This window comes from Falco peregrinus, chromosome 10, assembly GCF_023634155.1.
Source record: "Falco peregrinus isolate bFalPer1 chromosome 10, bFalPer1.pri, whole genome shotgun sequence".
Taxonomy (NCBI): domain Eukaryota; kingdom Metazoa; phylum Chordata; class Aves; order Falconiformes; family Falconidae; genus Falco; species Falco peregrinus.
The window spans coordinates 14135355-14148002 of NC_073730.1; the positions used below are offsets into that span (position 1 = coordinate 14135355).

Here is a 12648-nt window from a genome sequence, read left to right on the forward strand (position 1 = left end):
GCAGCCCCCGCGGCCACCGCCTCGCCTCCATCTTGAGGCTCCTCCTCCGCGGGAGCCGAGCGCCAAACTCGAAGCGCAAGATGGCGGCGGAGAGTATGTTCAACAGGCCCGTGTGCGTGCAAGTGAGGTGCCAGGGCTGCGAGGAGAGGTGAGGGGCTCGCTGGAGCGGCGCGGCGGGCTCTGACATGGTTTCCTCACAAGCTGCGCAGAACCTTTACTGCATTCTTTAGGAGAAGGGCTGCCGAGCGACAGGCTCTTTTCTGTCTTTTCTTCCTGCCTTTTCTTCCTGCCTTGTGCCCTCGCGGCTGCTGGGTGAGAGGCGGGCCCTGCGCGTGGTGCGGGCGGCGGGCTGAGCGGCTGCCTGCGTTCTTCTTGCTTTGGGGCTGCTTGTGGGGCCCGCCGCGTTAGAGGGAAAGGGACTTGGTTGCGGCATGGCCGGAGGCAGCCTGCGAGGGCTGGAGTGGTGGCGGCGCCTTGCCGGGGCGGAGGCGGCACTCGCGGCGGGGAAGGCAGGCAGCGGCTTTACAGAGACGCTTTAGGGCTGCAGGCGCCCCGGCTCCGCACGGGCCCTGCCGCCCCGGCCGCTGTTAGGCGTCTCCCGGGCCGCGGCGGTTGGTGCCCCGCGGGCGGGCCCGCCTCCTCCCCCCGCAGCCTGCGGCCGGCCTTGCCGCCGCCTCCGGCACCGCTTGGGCGGGAGCGCGCAGCCCGGCCCGGCCGTGCCTGCGAGGGGCGAGGCTGTTGGGGCGCACGCGGCTGCGCGTGTGCCTGGCTCAGCGCTGGTGTTTGGGAAAAGCCAGGAATCTTGCACGTGCCGTGTCTCTCCAAAACCCGGTGAATTTCCGTAACGCAGGCCCGGTCTGGACTAGTCACTGTGTGCGGGCGTCGGGGCTGCTCTGGCTTGTCTGTATGAGAAGGCACAGAAAGGCTGATGCCCGTGAGTGTATTTTGTAATGCAAGTAACTTCTCGAATGACTGAACAAGTAGATGAAGACAGTGTAGCGGTGTATAAATGACTTTCAAAACTTGCAGCAGTCGTTAATAAATTTCAGCAGGCTTTTTCAAAGGTTCTGTTTTATGGACAAAGTTTTAAAGCTTCTGCCTTGCTAGTTAAAGTTTGGTGGATAACAAGCAACAAAAACACCTGTGCTGACTGCGGAGCTGTGATGGCAGCTGCAGCTGGGGGGCTTTCAGGTGTTTTAGGTAGTAGTCGTCACTAGGACCTTTCTTGATAGTTCTGCCTAAATTTTTGTTTTCAAAATGTCACCTGATTCCTGTAATGTGGCTGCAAATGCACATTAATTTTGGAGAATGATTTCTTGATTAGTTACCAAGTTTCATCTTTTTGTACACAGGAGATTAAATGTTCGAGTGAGTATTGAGCTACTGTCCGTTTCTAATCCTGTTCATAAAAAGGTTTGTGCATTGGTTACATTGATGTCATTCATTAAGCATGTTCTGAATTTCATTGTATAAGAGAACAAATATGCAAAGAAAAAGTCAAACAGGATTTTAGTGTGTTTGTCACTTGACCTTATTTTACTGTTGATATAATTATTTGAGTAATTTAGTTGGTTTGGAATAGTGGTTGGGTTCTTTTGTTGGTTATATTGGTATCTGAGTTACTGAAACTTCTTTCAGTTCTGTATGTGTACATGTGCAGTGGTCACACTTCAGTTGTGTTGGAAGAGCACTCAGGTTTCTACTTCCTTTCTTTCCTCTGCTACAGAATATTGTATTCTTCACAGGTTTGAGCCTTGTTATAGAGAACAGGTGCTTGGGCCTATTGTACCAGGTGTTTTGCATAAACCCCAGCCTTGTAATGAAAGACTAATGTCTACAGAGAAGGCACTTTTCCCAAAACACTATGTAGACCTCCAGCAAACCAAGAACTTTATTTAAAAAGAAAACTTAGCAGCGTAATGTTACAATTTTCCTCATGAGCTTACTGGATTTCATCTGTATCCATTTTATGAAGCTCTGTATTCAAATATACAAACTCTTCAGAAAGTTGTTTCTTAAACTTTTAGGAGTAGTATACTCTGAAAAACTTCCAGTTACAGCAGTGATGTGTTTGTGGTCCATTACAGTGGACTGCTAGTGCTACACTCTTATTTCATGACTGGGGAAAAATAGCAGATAGTTTTCTTTCTGTAAAATGATGAAGACACATTGAATTATGAAACCTTTGCTGATCAAAGTTGAAGGGTTTTACTTGATTTATTTTGGTGTGAAACAGTTTTCCTGTTTTTTCTACTGTAATAGAAATTGTATTAAATGTTTTCCACCTTCTGAATTAGTTGCTTGAATTCTATTTTACTTGTGGTTAAACAGTGAAAACATTAAATACTGTTTGCAGTGTTGGTTTACAATATTTAAACAATCCTACAGGGTGATTTATAGTATTTTAAATTGTATTTAAATGTCTTTTTTCAGGATTTAGCTGTTAGATTGACTGACGATACTGATCCTTTTTTCCTTTATAACCTTGTCATATCTGAGGAAGATTTTCAAAGGTAAGTGAAATTATATTTTTGTCTGTAAAACATTTCTAAACTGCGAAAAAGAATGAAGGAATATTTTTAGCTTAGAGTGGTTTATCTTAGAATTTAGGTTTAGGCGTTTTTCACTTGAGGAATTTTGTCAGTATTTTGGTAGTATTGTTCTATTTGAGCAGTCAGTGAAGCAGCCAAGTACAGGAAGGTGATTGGCTCAAGATCATACAGCTGAATGACAGAATCCTGATGTTATGTTCCCTGCGTAGCTACAGCACCACAGTTTACATTACTGCTTGCATCTTCTGTTTGTTGTAACTACTTCTTAGAGACTGTTGCGTGTGTGTGAACTATTTTGACAAATAATTGCAAGAGGAAAGTGTTTGCATGGACATGGATTCACAGACCTGAGCCTTTGCTTTCGGATTTCTTGCATGCTAATTGTACCGTTGGGTCTCATTTCGCTTCACTTGCTTGGAATTTGATCATCAAACTTGAGGACCAGGCATGAACAGTCCAGTCTTCTGCTTTGTTGTTTGCTGTGGTGGTTTTGTTTCGGAGGGTGTTTTTGTGGTTTGGTTTTGTTATTTTGTTGCTTTTTTTAAAAAAAGAGATGTGGTCAGTGTGCCAATCAAAAGGCAAAAGTAAAATAGTGTTTGTAAAACCAATGTGCAAAAGTATTTTGTTATACAAGGTATGGCTTTGCATATATAGACAGATACATGCATACACTGCTGAACATTTATGTCTTTCAGTTTACTGCATCTATGGTGAAGTTGTGCAATTAAATAAGTAGGCAAATTAAATAAACAAAAAGTCTTGATAACAATTGAGTCTCCACTCATTGTCGTTTGCTTCTTCCATATGCCCTTATCCAATAACTGTACTGCTCTGTGCTGTGAGGGAGATTTCTACTCAAAGGAACATTTGTTGTGCCACAGTCGTCATCTCTCTTTTTTTTTTTTTTTTTTTTTTTTTTTTTTTTTGTTTCCTTAGTGCAGCCTATTTGCAAGAGCTCTTGAAATCATAAATATCCTCTGGTGATTATTATCTAAAGACGTGAGCACATTTCTTCTGTGTTCAAGATTGAAAATAACATGCTAGCGAACTTTAGTGACCTGATCAGAGTTGGTTCTTTCTACTAAACAAAGTGTTTTTATAGGAAACAAATTATACTTTATATATTGTTAATATGTTTTTTTTTTTCCAATCTGTTTATATAGTTTAAAAACCCAGCAAGGTCTCTTGGTAGACTTCTCTGCTTTCCCACAAAAATTTATAGATTTGCTTCAGCAATGCATTCAGGAGCAGAACAAAGATATCCCAAGGTAGGTAATAAGCGAGTGCCTTATTACTCTGTACATGTTGAGTTCTTAAAATACTTGTCAGCCACTCAGACTGAGAAGAGTCAGTAGGAAAAGGATAATTTAACCTTCCCCTGGATACATCTGAATATCAGTCAGTGGACGTTACTGACAAAACCTGAGTCTTGGGAGGACTGAGTGGTGAAATTGATGTCTAGTAATAATCTCCCCATCTGAGTCAAAGCTGGCAAGCTTCACAAGCTAGCAAATGTGCAAGATGCGGCACCGGTCTCTTGTTTGTTTTATGCAGTTTAATGCTAGAGAGGTAATTGAATTTGAAGGACCGAGGTCTAAATCATTCTATTTCACAGGAGAAGGCAAAGTTACAAGGCATTCTGACAAGATGGGGTGTTTTTCTCTTTCATTTCAGTGTTCAGATATTGAGATGCGAGTTGGGGAGAGTTGAGGCCCACTCTTCCCTGTAGTGGCCTTTCCAAAATGTTGTTTTAGTCTGTGTGGGTACTGAGGAAAGCCCTGTCCAGAGTACCTAGCTTCGTTCAGTAGTCAGGCCATTTCCTAATGCATGTGCTGTGGGCTATGGATTCTACTAGGTTATAGAATACCTAGAAGTCAGGAGTCAGTTTTCCGTCTGAACTTGGTTACAAAGGCCATGCTTGGTTTTGGTCTCCTAGATCTATGGACTTAAGAAAATTTTGCAAATAAACAAACGGACTAGTTTTGTATATTTCTTATTATAAGGTGCAAGCATTTTAGTTTATACTTGTTTGTAGTATTAACTACAACATAGACATTGAATTTCTTTTTCAAATAAAAAATATTTTATTTGAAAATGGCTTGTAGGATTTATGTGTAGTTTCAGGAAAAGAAATATACTAAGCATTTTATTATTTTTTTTATTTTCCCTAGGTTTTTGCTGCAGTTAGTTTCTTCAGCATCTGTTCTAGATCACACACCTGTCTTTTTAAATGTAGTGGAGACCAACCCTTTTAAACATCTTACCCACCTCTCCCTAAAATTCCTACCAGGAAATGATGCAGAAATAAAGAAGTTCTTAGCCAGCTGTTTGAAATGCCTTAAGGTAAAATGAAGGCTTGTCATTGCTGCAACTAGGCCTTGATGCTGTGTGTACTTAAGCATTTTTTCAGTCTTTATACTTCAAAAGTATGTACCGAATTGTATGCTCTGGTTTACTTCTTATTTTAGTTTATATATGTCATTGCATGCAGTTATTTGGGTGGATATTATAAACCTGTTACTATCACTCTAGCAATGAAAAAATTACATGTATATTCAGACAAGGGCTATAATTTGAACTGGCAGAAAATCAGGTATTTTACACATGCAGTGCATATAGTATGCAGCTGTTGAATGCTTCTGAATGTTTTAGTGTCTCATGCTGCATAGCCTTGTGCTGACTGCTGGATCAGCTGCCAAAAGTAAAATACTGTAAACTTTCAACCTCTTTGTTCTGCAGTTGGGTATTGGAAAATATGCATGTGTATATAATTCTAAGGCTTTGTGGACTTCAAAGGGCCAGTAGCTATAAATACTAAGTTGAAATTTTAATGTTGATGCAGTTGGTAGCATGCTAGGTTTTATCTAATGAAAAATTAGTGGTCTCGTAGTTTCTGTTGTCAGTTTCAGTTTCATAGCCTGAGATTTGTGTCTGCTACTGTGCTGTCATGTTTATAGCCACATAATAAGCCATTTTAATAACATAAATTTACAGTGTTTCAGTTTATTTGTTGTTTGTGCAACTCCTTTGTAAACAGGTCTTTATAATAAGATACTGTTTCCTTGTACAAATTTGGTAAGAATTTCATTCAGGGCTTTTACCTTGTCATATAATGCATTTTCTTTTACATTTATTAATTATACCTTACTCAAAATGAATTTTATTTAATAAGATGATTTTTCCACAAATATAATGGGTATGCAGTTGCTTAGGCAGGATATGCTGATAAAATGGAAGCCAAATACAACTTTTATTCTGGGATCTAAGGGTTTGACTTGTTGTCAATTTGTACTTAGGAAGACAAAATAAAGTTGGAAGAAAAACTTAAAAAAACTGAAGAGGATCTTACCAGACAACTGAGCTACACTCAACAGGTAATACAAATTTTTTTCTTGTTTTAAGTTGCGCTTAAAATCTGGGGAAAATGCACCTTCTTGTGGGCTGGTCCGTTAGCCAGTACCTAGCCAAGAGATACTTCGAGAATGAGTGAAAAGAAGAAAAGTAATCTACTGTAGCTTTACATAAGAATGAGTAAAGCATGCAAATGATGAGTAAAATTTAGTTCTTGCAGTACTAAAACAGAATTCTACTTTATTTTGTCCAGTTTACAGGATTTTACATTTGCAGTCTGTGTATGCACACGTTATATACTAAATATATGGTAGTGTGGTGGTAGATATACTCCACATAATCTATGAATGATTGGAAATCCTTATATTTGGAAAAAACTGTGTGAAACCGTTATAAATAAACTGACAGTCCTGGACTGCATGTTACTCTACTGCTGTATGATTTTTGCAGTCAGCCCAGTCAACATCACATATGTGTTTCAAGAGGATGATTTGGGTCAAATTCTAGATTTATCAAAGTGACTTTTGGCTATCATGAAACAGGAAAAAAATCAACTAAAACTCCTATTATGGAGCTTTTTTAGAACGAAATACTTGTTTACCTCATCTTTGCAGTGACACCCCATCCCCCAACTACAGCACTTGGTGTTATAAGGGTAGGGAACATCAGCAGACTGCTTTTTCACTCTTAAATAGTGGTTGGAAGAAAATACAATTGGAACAGAATAATATTTTATCCACAGTGTCAGAAAGGTGCTCTTTAGCTTCTCAGTATCTTTCCTGATTACAGAATAAACAGATGTTGTGGCATCTGGTGCTGAAATCTGGACTTCTATTAGTAACTCTGTCCTTTTTAAGAAGTAAGTGAAGAATCATACAGTATTGACTGAAATGCTTAAACTTTAAAAATTTAAATTATGTTTTGTCAAACTTAAACAGAGCCTGTCGGAGAAAAGCCGAGAACTAGACAAACTGAAAAACGAATGGACATCATACACTGCAGCTCTAACAAACACACACACACAGGAGCTGACAAAAGAAAAGGAAAGAGCTCTCCAGGTATGACAACAGAAGAGAATCAACAATATCTTTATATGTAAATAGTTTCTTGGCTTGATTTTCACATTCATTGAACAACCGCTTAAGTTTCTTTGCTTCTGATAGGCACAAGCTCAGTACCAGCAACAGCATGAACAACAGAAAAAGGAATTAGAAAATTTGCATCAGAAAAGTATTCAACACTTGCAGAACAGACTGTCAGAACTCGAGGTCATCAATAAAGATCTGACAGAAAGGAGATACAAAGGAGACTCCACACTCAGAGAACTGAAAGCAAAGCTTTCTGGAATAGAAGATGTAAGGCTTATTAATTTCTATAATGAGACTTAGTATTTTTAGAGCATTAACACTGCCTGCCTGTGCGTTTAATATAGCATGTTAAGTTTTTTCAGCTCTTTCTCATTCCACTTTATGCTTACTATTAGATATATCTGTTTAAATTACTATTACATGTTTTCTTAAAAAATGAAACAAAATTCTTTCCCGATATTCTAGGAATGTCAAAGAGCAAAGCAGGAGGTGCTGTCACTGCGTCGGGAGAACACTACTCTGGATGCTGAATGTCATGAAAAAGAGAAACTCATTAACCAGCTACAGACACGGGTTGCTGTTCTGGAACAAGAAATCAAAGATAAAGATCAGCTAGTTGTTAGAACAAAAGAAGTATTAGATGCAACACAAGAACAAAAGGTTCCTTCAAGTTTCAAAATAATTTTCTCAAGCTCTGTAGAACCTTCTTAATTACAGTCCCTATAGATTAGCAGCTGACCATTTTTACGAATACAGCAAGAAAGCTTTCAAATGTAGTTAAAGATGCTAAATCATGGCATCAAAAGTATAGTATGTTTTAAACTAAACATAAGTATAATAATAATAATAATAAACATAAACAATACAAAATATTCTGTTTTAGAAAGGTTGCTGCTGTTCTAATATTGTGGTACTACATTAAATTTAGTGGTACTTTTTATAAACAAAAAATGGGATTACTTGAGGTTCTTTGTAATTTGACTGAAAAGCAATTACTGAATTTCTTGTAAGGATTAGTTCTCAAAGAATTGTTGAGGTTGCACTGGAAATCATAAGTGATGTCTGTCAGTCACATCTTGATTATAGTTCTTATTCTTTTAAAGGCAATACTGGAAGAGGGTACAGAGAAAAAACAAACTCATATTGAAAAACTAGAGACAACAATTAAGTCGCTGTCAGCTGAACTTCTTAAGGTTTGTTTGAACATGCCGTTATCCTTACGAAATTTCTTCCTTATGTTTAGGCGTGTGTTTTAAGAATATTTGACTTATTATTTTAATAGGCTAATGAAATTATCAAGAAGTTACAAGGAGACTTGAAAACTCTAATGAGTAAATTAAAATTGAAAAATACAGTAACAATTCAACAGGAAAAACTGTTGGCAGAAAAAGAAGAGAGACTTCAAAAAGAGCAGAGAGAATTGGAGGAGGTGGGACAATCTCTTCGAATGAAGGAACAAGAGGTACTGTGATGGGTTCGCTCTCTGTCCTGTAAACGCTGTTGTATGTTGTGTTGGGTTTTGTGATTTTTAACTTATTTACAGCAAGCAGCTCTTAAATCTTGCCATGGAATAGAATGTAGTCTTTCATTTTAAAACGTTTATTTAGATGTGTAATCAGCTTCTCCTTTTCATGTTAAAATGGTTTGTAAGAGCCATCCATCCATAGGGAAGAAACCTAAAGTTGCATTAAGAGTACAGAATGATATAATGGACGAATCTGACATCCTTTAGAGGGCATATTCATGTGAAAGTTGGTGAAGGAGGCAGGAACAGGGTGAATGTTTTCTTCCATTAAGTATATTCCCCTGCTTAGAGTCTGCATTATTTAATCATAGGAAAATTAAGGTTGGGAAGGTTTCTGGCTGTTGTCACATCTCAAAACCCTAGCTATAAGTAGGGCTTATCTTAAATGAATTACCCTGTTGTTTTTGTAAAAAAATGAGTTCAAACTTCTCTAAATAATTTTAGAAAAACTTCATAGATCCTTTTTATTTATTTTATATTTTTTTCTTCAGTTTGTAATTAGTAGTAGCTCCTGATGGTGTTACAATTATTATGGGACTATTGCAGGTTTGCAAGCTACAAGAACAGCTAGAAACTACAATACAAAAACTAGAGGAAAGCAAGCAGTTACTGAAAACCAATGAAAACGGTAGGTTTATACAACTGTGTTTCTCCCCCTGTAAAAATGACATAGCGACCTAGCAGCTACTGAAAATTAACGGGAGAAACGATGTTGCAATACCAGTGTCCATTTGTACAGAGCTGAGACGTTGTTGCTTATGGAAAATAAGCTGCTGTCTGCGGTGGGTATGCAACAACCTAGAGCTGCAAGTAGTAAAGGCTTCCTTTGCAGTTGGTTGGGGTAGTGTGCCTGTGGGGGGCTAACCCCAGAGGGAGGAACAGTAGCATGCAAGGGTGCAGGAAGCTTGAACAAAAAGGCTTTTCATGAGACCAGCGTTTCTGGTGATGTGTGAGATTAAGGAGAAAAAATAGCCCACCAAGCTGTCACCTTTTTTTGAGGAAGGGCTACTTACCGTTTTAAACGGCTTGCAAGAGGTAGGAAGGAAGCTTGACCTTTTTCTTCTCTCTTCAGTAATCACATGGTTAAACAAACAGCTGAATGAAGTTCAGATGGCAAAGAAGCTAGAGACTTCTGCCAGTACACACCGCGGGGGCAGGACTGCTCTGTCACCTCAGGGCGTGGTAAGATACAACTATAAGTAACATGGTTATGATGTAGTCATTATTTCCTGAAGTGTATGGCTGTAAAAGAGAAGAGGAAAAAAAAAAGTGCTTTCATCATCTTTGGGTGGGTGTGGGCGCTTTTCTGTTTGGTTGCTTGGTTTTTTTAATATAATGTAATAACCTGTTGGGTGCTACTGGATGCCCTGGCCTTCTAAGTGAAAAATTTCTAATCATTCATTTATTAAAACACACAGAACAATGCAGAATTAGCTTGGAAATGAAGTGCAGGGTGAAGGGGTGGGGGAGGTAGAAAGGTGGCATTTTGAGGTAAACTTACTATCTTTATATATGTTGAGAAAGCAATTGTACTATTTGAATACTCTTAGTGATATTTAGAAACATGAAAGTAAGGGGTAAGAAACATTACATACTATCTTTGTTAAGACCCAATAGGCTATGGGATTTATTCTTGTTGTCCCTGAGTGTACAGGTATCTGTGGTAGCAGTTAATGAGCTGCTTAGTAGTGGAAGGGCATACTCATGCACAGGTCTCTGATGTATAGCTAGATACATATAATGTATTAATTATTTACAGGGTGTGTAGCTTAATTATTAGCTAAGAGTGCTCAACTTGTCTAACTTTTTACAGGTTTTCCTTAAGAATATGAATCTCGGAAAAAGTGGTTTTCTTCCCATCAGGAAGACTCAAATGAGGCTTAGCTATTAACTTCAGAATTTTGAATCTCTACAACCAATTACTTTAAGAATTATTTTTCTCCTTTATGGATGTATTCTGTTTCTCCTACAGCCTGACCAACCATCCTTCCCCAGCTCAGGAATCAATCATCCCATTTCTCCTCTCTATGCCTTCCAGAATTTTCCAGAAATGGCACACAACAAAAATGTCCATTCACAATGTCCAGCACCAAAGGCAGGCACTTTGACTTTTCTGTTTGGTTAAGAATGTGATAGCATAAAATACCAAAGCTTAACATTTTGACTATTTCTCAAAATGCATATTTAGTGTATATCCTAGTACTCTTAAACTCCCAGTCTTGAACGTTATCGCTGCTAGTAGCTAATGCTTGGGTTTCTGTTGCTCATTCTTTCATGCTTGCTGCACAGAAGTGCTGTGCAGGGTATGGAAGCAGTAATCCCCGAGGGTACCACTGTACCTGCAGTTGCTCTCTAACTGCAGCTCTTGTGTTTCTGCAGGTTCATTTCAACATGCAGCTTTCTAAGATGAATCGATGCTCAGATGTTCCAACAGTGACTGGAACTAGTCATCCAGCAAATAAGGAGAAGTAAGTGTCATCTATTGCATTTGAAGTTGTTTTTTTATTATTATTATTACTTTTATGAAGCCATTTGTCTTCCATGTGTGTCTGGAACTGAGCGAAATATTTCCAGTACCAAGCTAGTTCTGCAGCCTGCCTTTCTCCGTCAGCATGTTCATGAATTTTAAGTTGTGGCAGACGTGATTGTTCCTAGGTGACAAATGAAGCACTGTGCCTTCAGGAGTCGGTCCCATGGAACAAAAGTTCGTTGTCCTTCCTGGTGACAGATCTAAGGCTATCAGGTGATGGGTCAGCCAAAAAACTATTTCTAGACTGTTCTTAGAGTTCATAGGAATGTAGTAGTTGCCCTTCAAGCTAGGATCTCTCTGAATGGGTCTGTATCTGCACTTGTCATTATCCACATTTGTTTTTAAATTTTAATTAGCCTTTTTATTTCTAGTGGTGACAATTTGGGGCTGGAATCGAAGTATTTCAAGAAAAATGACAGCATTCCTTTACGAGGGCTTAGTCAAAATACACTTAACTCAGGTATGTATGGAAATAGTAAAACAAGATGTTATTTGGAATGCATTTAGAACCGTAACTATTACTACCCTTTATCTTGTTTCTGCTGTTCTACAGAGTATTTGAAACCGTACTTGCCAACAAAGGCCCAGCCGTCACCAAAAGCTGCTGTAACACCAGCCTCAGCTTATTTTCCCGGCTAGTAGACAGGGTTCTTAAAGAAAGAGTCCTCTTTTAACTGTTTGGGGGATTTATGGATGCCCTGTAATAATGTATTGGTAAAGTATCAATGTCAACTGGTATTTTGTAATTCTGAATCTGTTTTCTTTGAGAAAGATAACTTTGACTCACTGGGATGACGTTTCAGGCTATGTGGGCCTAAATAAAATAATAAAAGCTTTTAAGCAGCCTCAGCCCTTAGTGGGAACAGTGCAGTAGTTCAGTCACGGGGGCAGTGCAGAATTTTCTCTCAGTTTATTGGAGACCCTGGAGTCTTCCTAAAAAACCCGCTGAAGTGCACTGACTTTTATTACAGCAGTGGACGAGAGCGGCTGTAGAACAGGTGAGACGTACGCTCCCGCAGGCTCTGCGAGAGAACGTTTCCCTATGGATACTGGTCTTGACTGCTGTCAGAGAAAGGATGATGCAACGAGCAAGTGCTGGAGAACTGGGACACGCTGTCAATTTTAGTAATGGTCATGGTCGTAAGTTGGCATGACTGGCTTTTAATTTTAAAACCTTGCTTAATTTTGGAACGAGTTTACCTGAATTGCATATACTTACAAATACTCTAATTGATATTGAAGACGCTAAATTATTCCCCTGAAGGTACAACATTAGAAGTTAAAATTCTCACTTTTGGTTACCCTAACTTCTCTATTAATCTGTCAGTGTTACATTCCAGAGGCCAACATGCATAAAACATCAGGATCTGAACAGTTAACTATTGGAAGTACCACAACACCTAAAAGCTACTAACCATACTTTACCACAAAGTAAGTATGTAAGAAGATAAAGAAATCTGAGCTACACTAACACTCTTCAGCGTATTCTACTACCTGGCTTCACATGCTAGAATGTTAACAGCTTTATTTGGTGTTCCAGTACAGAACTGGAGTGCAAGTTTTTGTAACATATGGAGTACACTTTTTAAACGACCATTTACA

General features: G+C 39.0%; 1 protein-coding gene across 3 annotated transcripts; it reads left to right on the top strand.

Annotated features, from left to right (window-relative positions):
- The first annotated feature begins 18 nt into the window (after positions 1-18).
- SASS6 (SAS-6 centriolar assembly protein) lies at positions 19-11895 on the top strand. 3 transcript variants are annotated; one of them, XM_027786543.2, is made up of 17 exons: positions 19-148; positions 1353-1368; positions 2434-2513; positions 3716-3820; positions 4724-4895; positions 5849-5926; positions 6842-6961; positions 7067-7258; positions 7457-7651; positions 8095-8184; positions 8274-8453; positions 9063-9144; positions 9589-9698; positions 10489-10611; positions 10896-10984; positions 11418-11506; positions 11600-11895. In XM_027786543.2, exons 1-17 carry the CDS (start codon positions 81-83, stop codon positions 11683-11685), a joined length of 1875 nt encoding a protein of 624 aa, XP_027642344.1. In that variant the 5' UTR covers positions 19-80; the 3' UTR covers positions 11686-11895. The 3 variants fall into 3 exon arrangements, with proteins under 3 accessions (XP_027642344.1, XP_027642343.1, XP_027642345.1); XM_027786542.2 differs by having other exon boundaries at positions 23-148; positions 1353-1413; XM_027786544.2 differs by lacking the exon at positions 10489-10611 and having other exon boundaries at positions 23-148; positions 1353-1413.
- Positions 11896-12648: the final 753 nt, after the last annotated feature.

Bases quoted from the DNA above. Each gene is read 5' to 3' on its own strand.
- SASS6 (XM_027786542.2), top strand. From the start codon at position 81: ATGGCGGCGGAGAGTATGTTCAACAGGCCCGTGTGCGTGCAAGTGAGG. The intron at 149-1,352 runs GTGAGGGGCTCG...TTTTGTACACAG, and splicing joins TGCCAGGGCTGCGAGGAGAG to GAGATTAAATGTTCGAGTGA. The intron at 7,652-8,094 runs GTTCCTTCAAGT...ATTCTTTTAAAG, and splicing joins ATGCAACACAAGAACAAAAG to GCAATACTGGAAGAGGGTAC.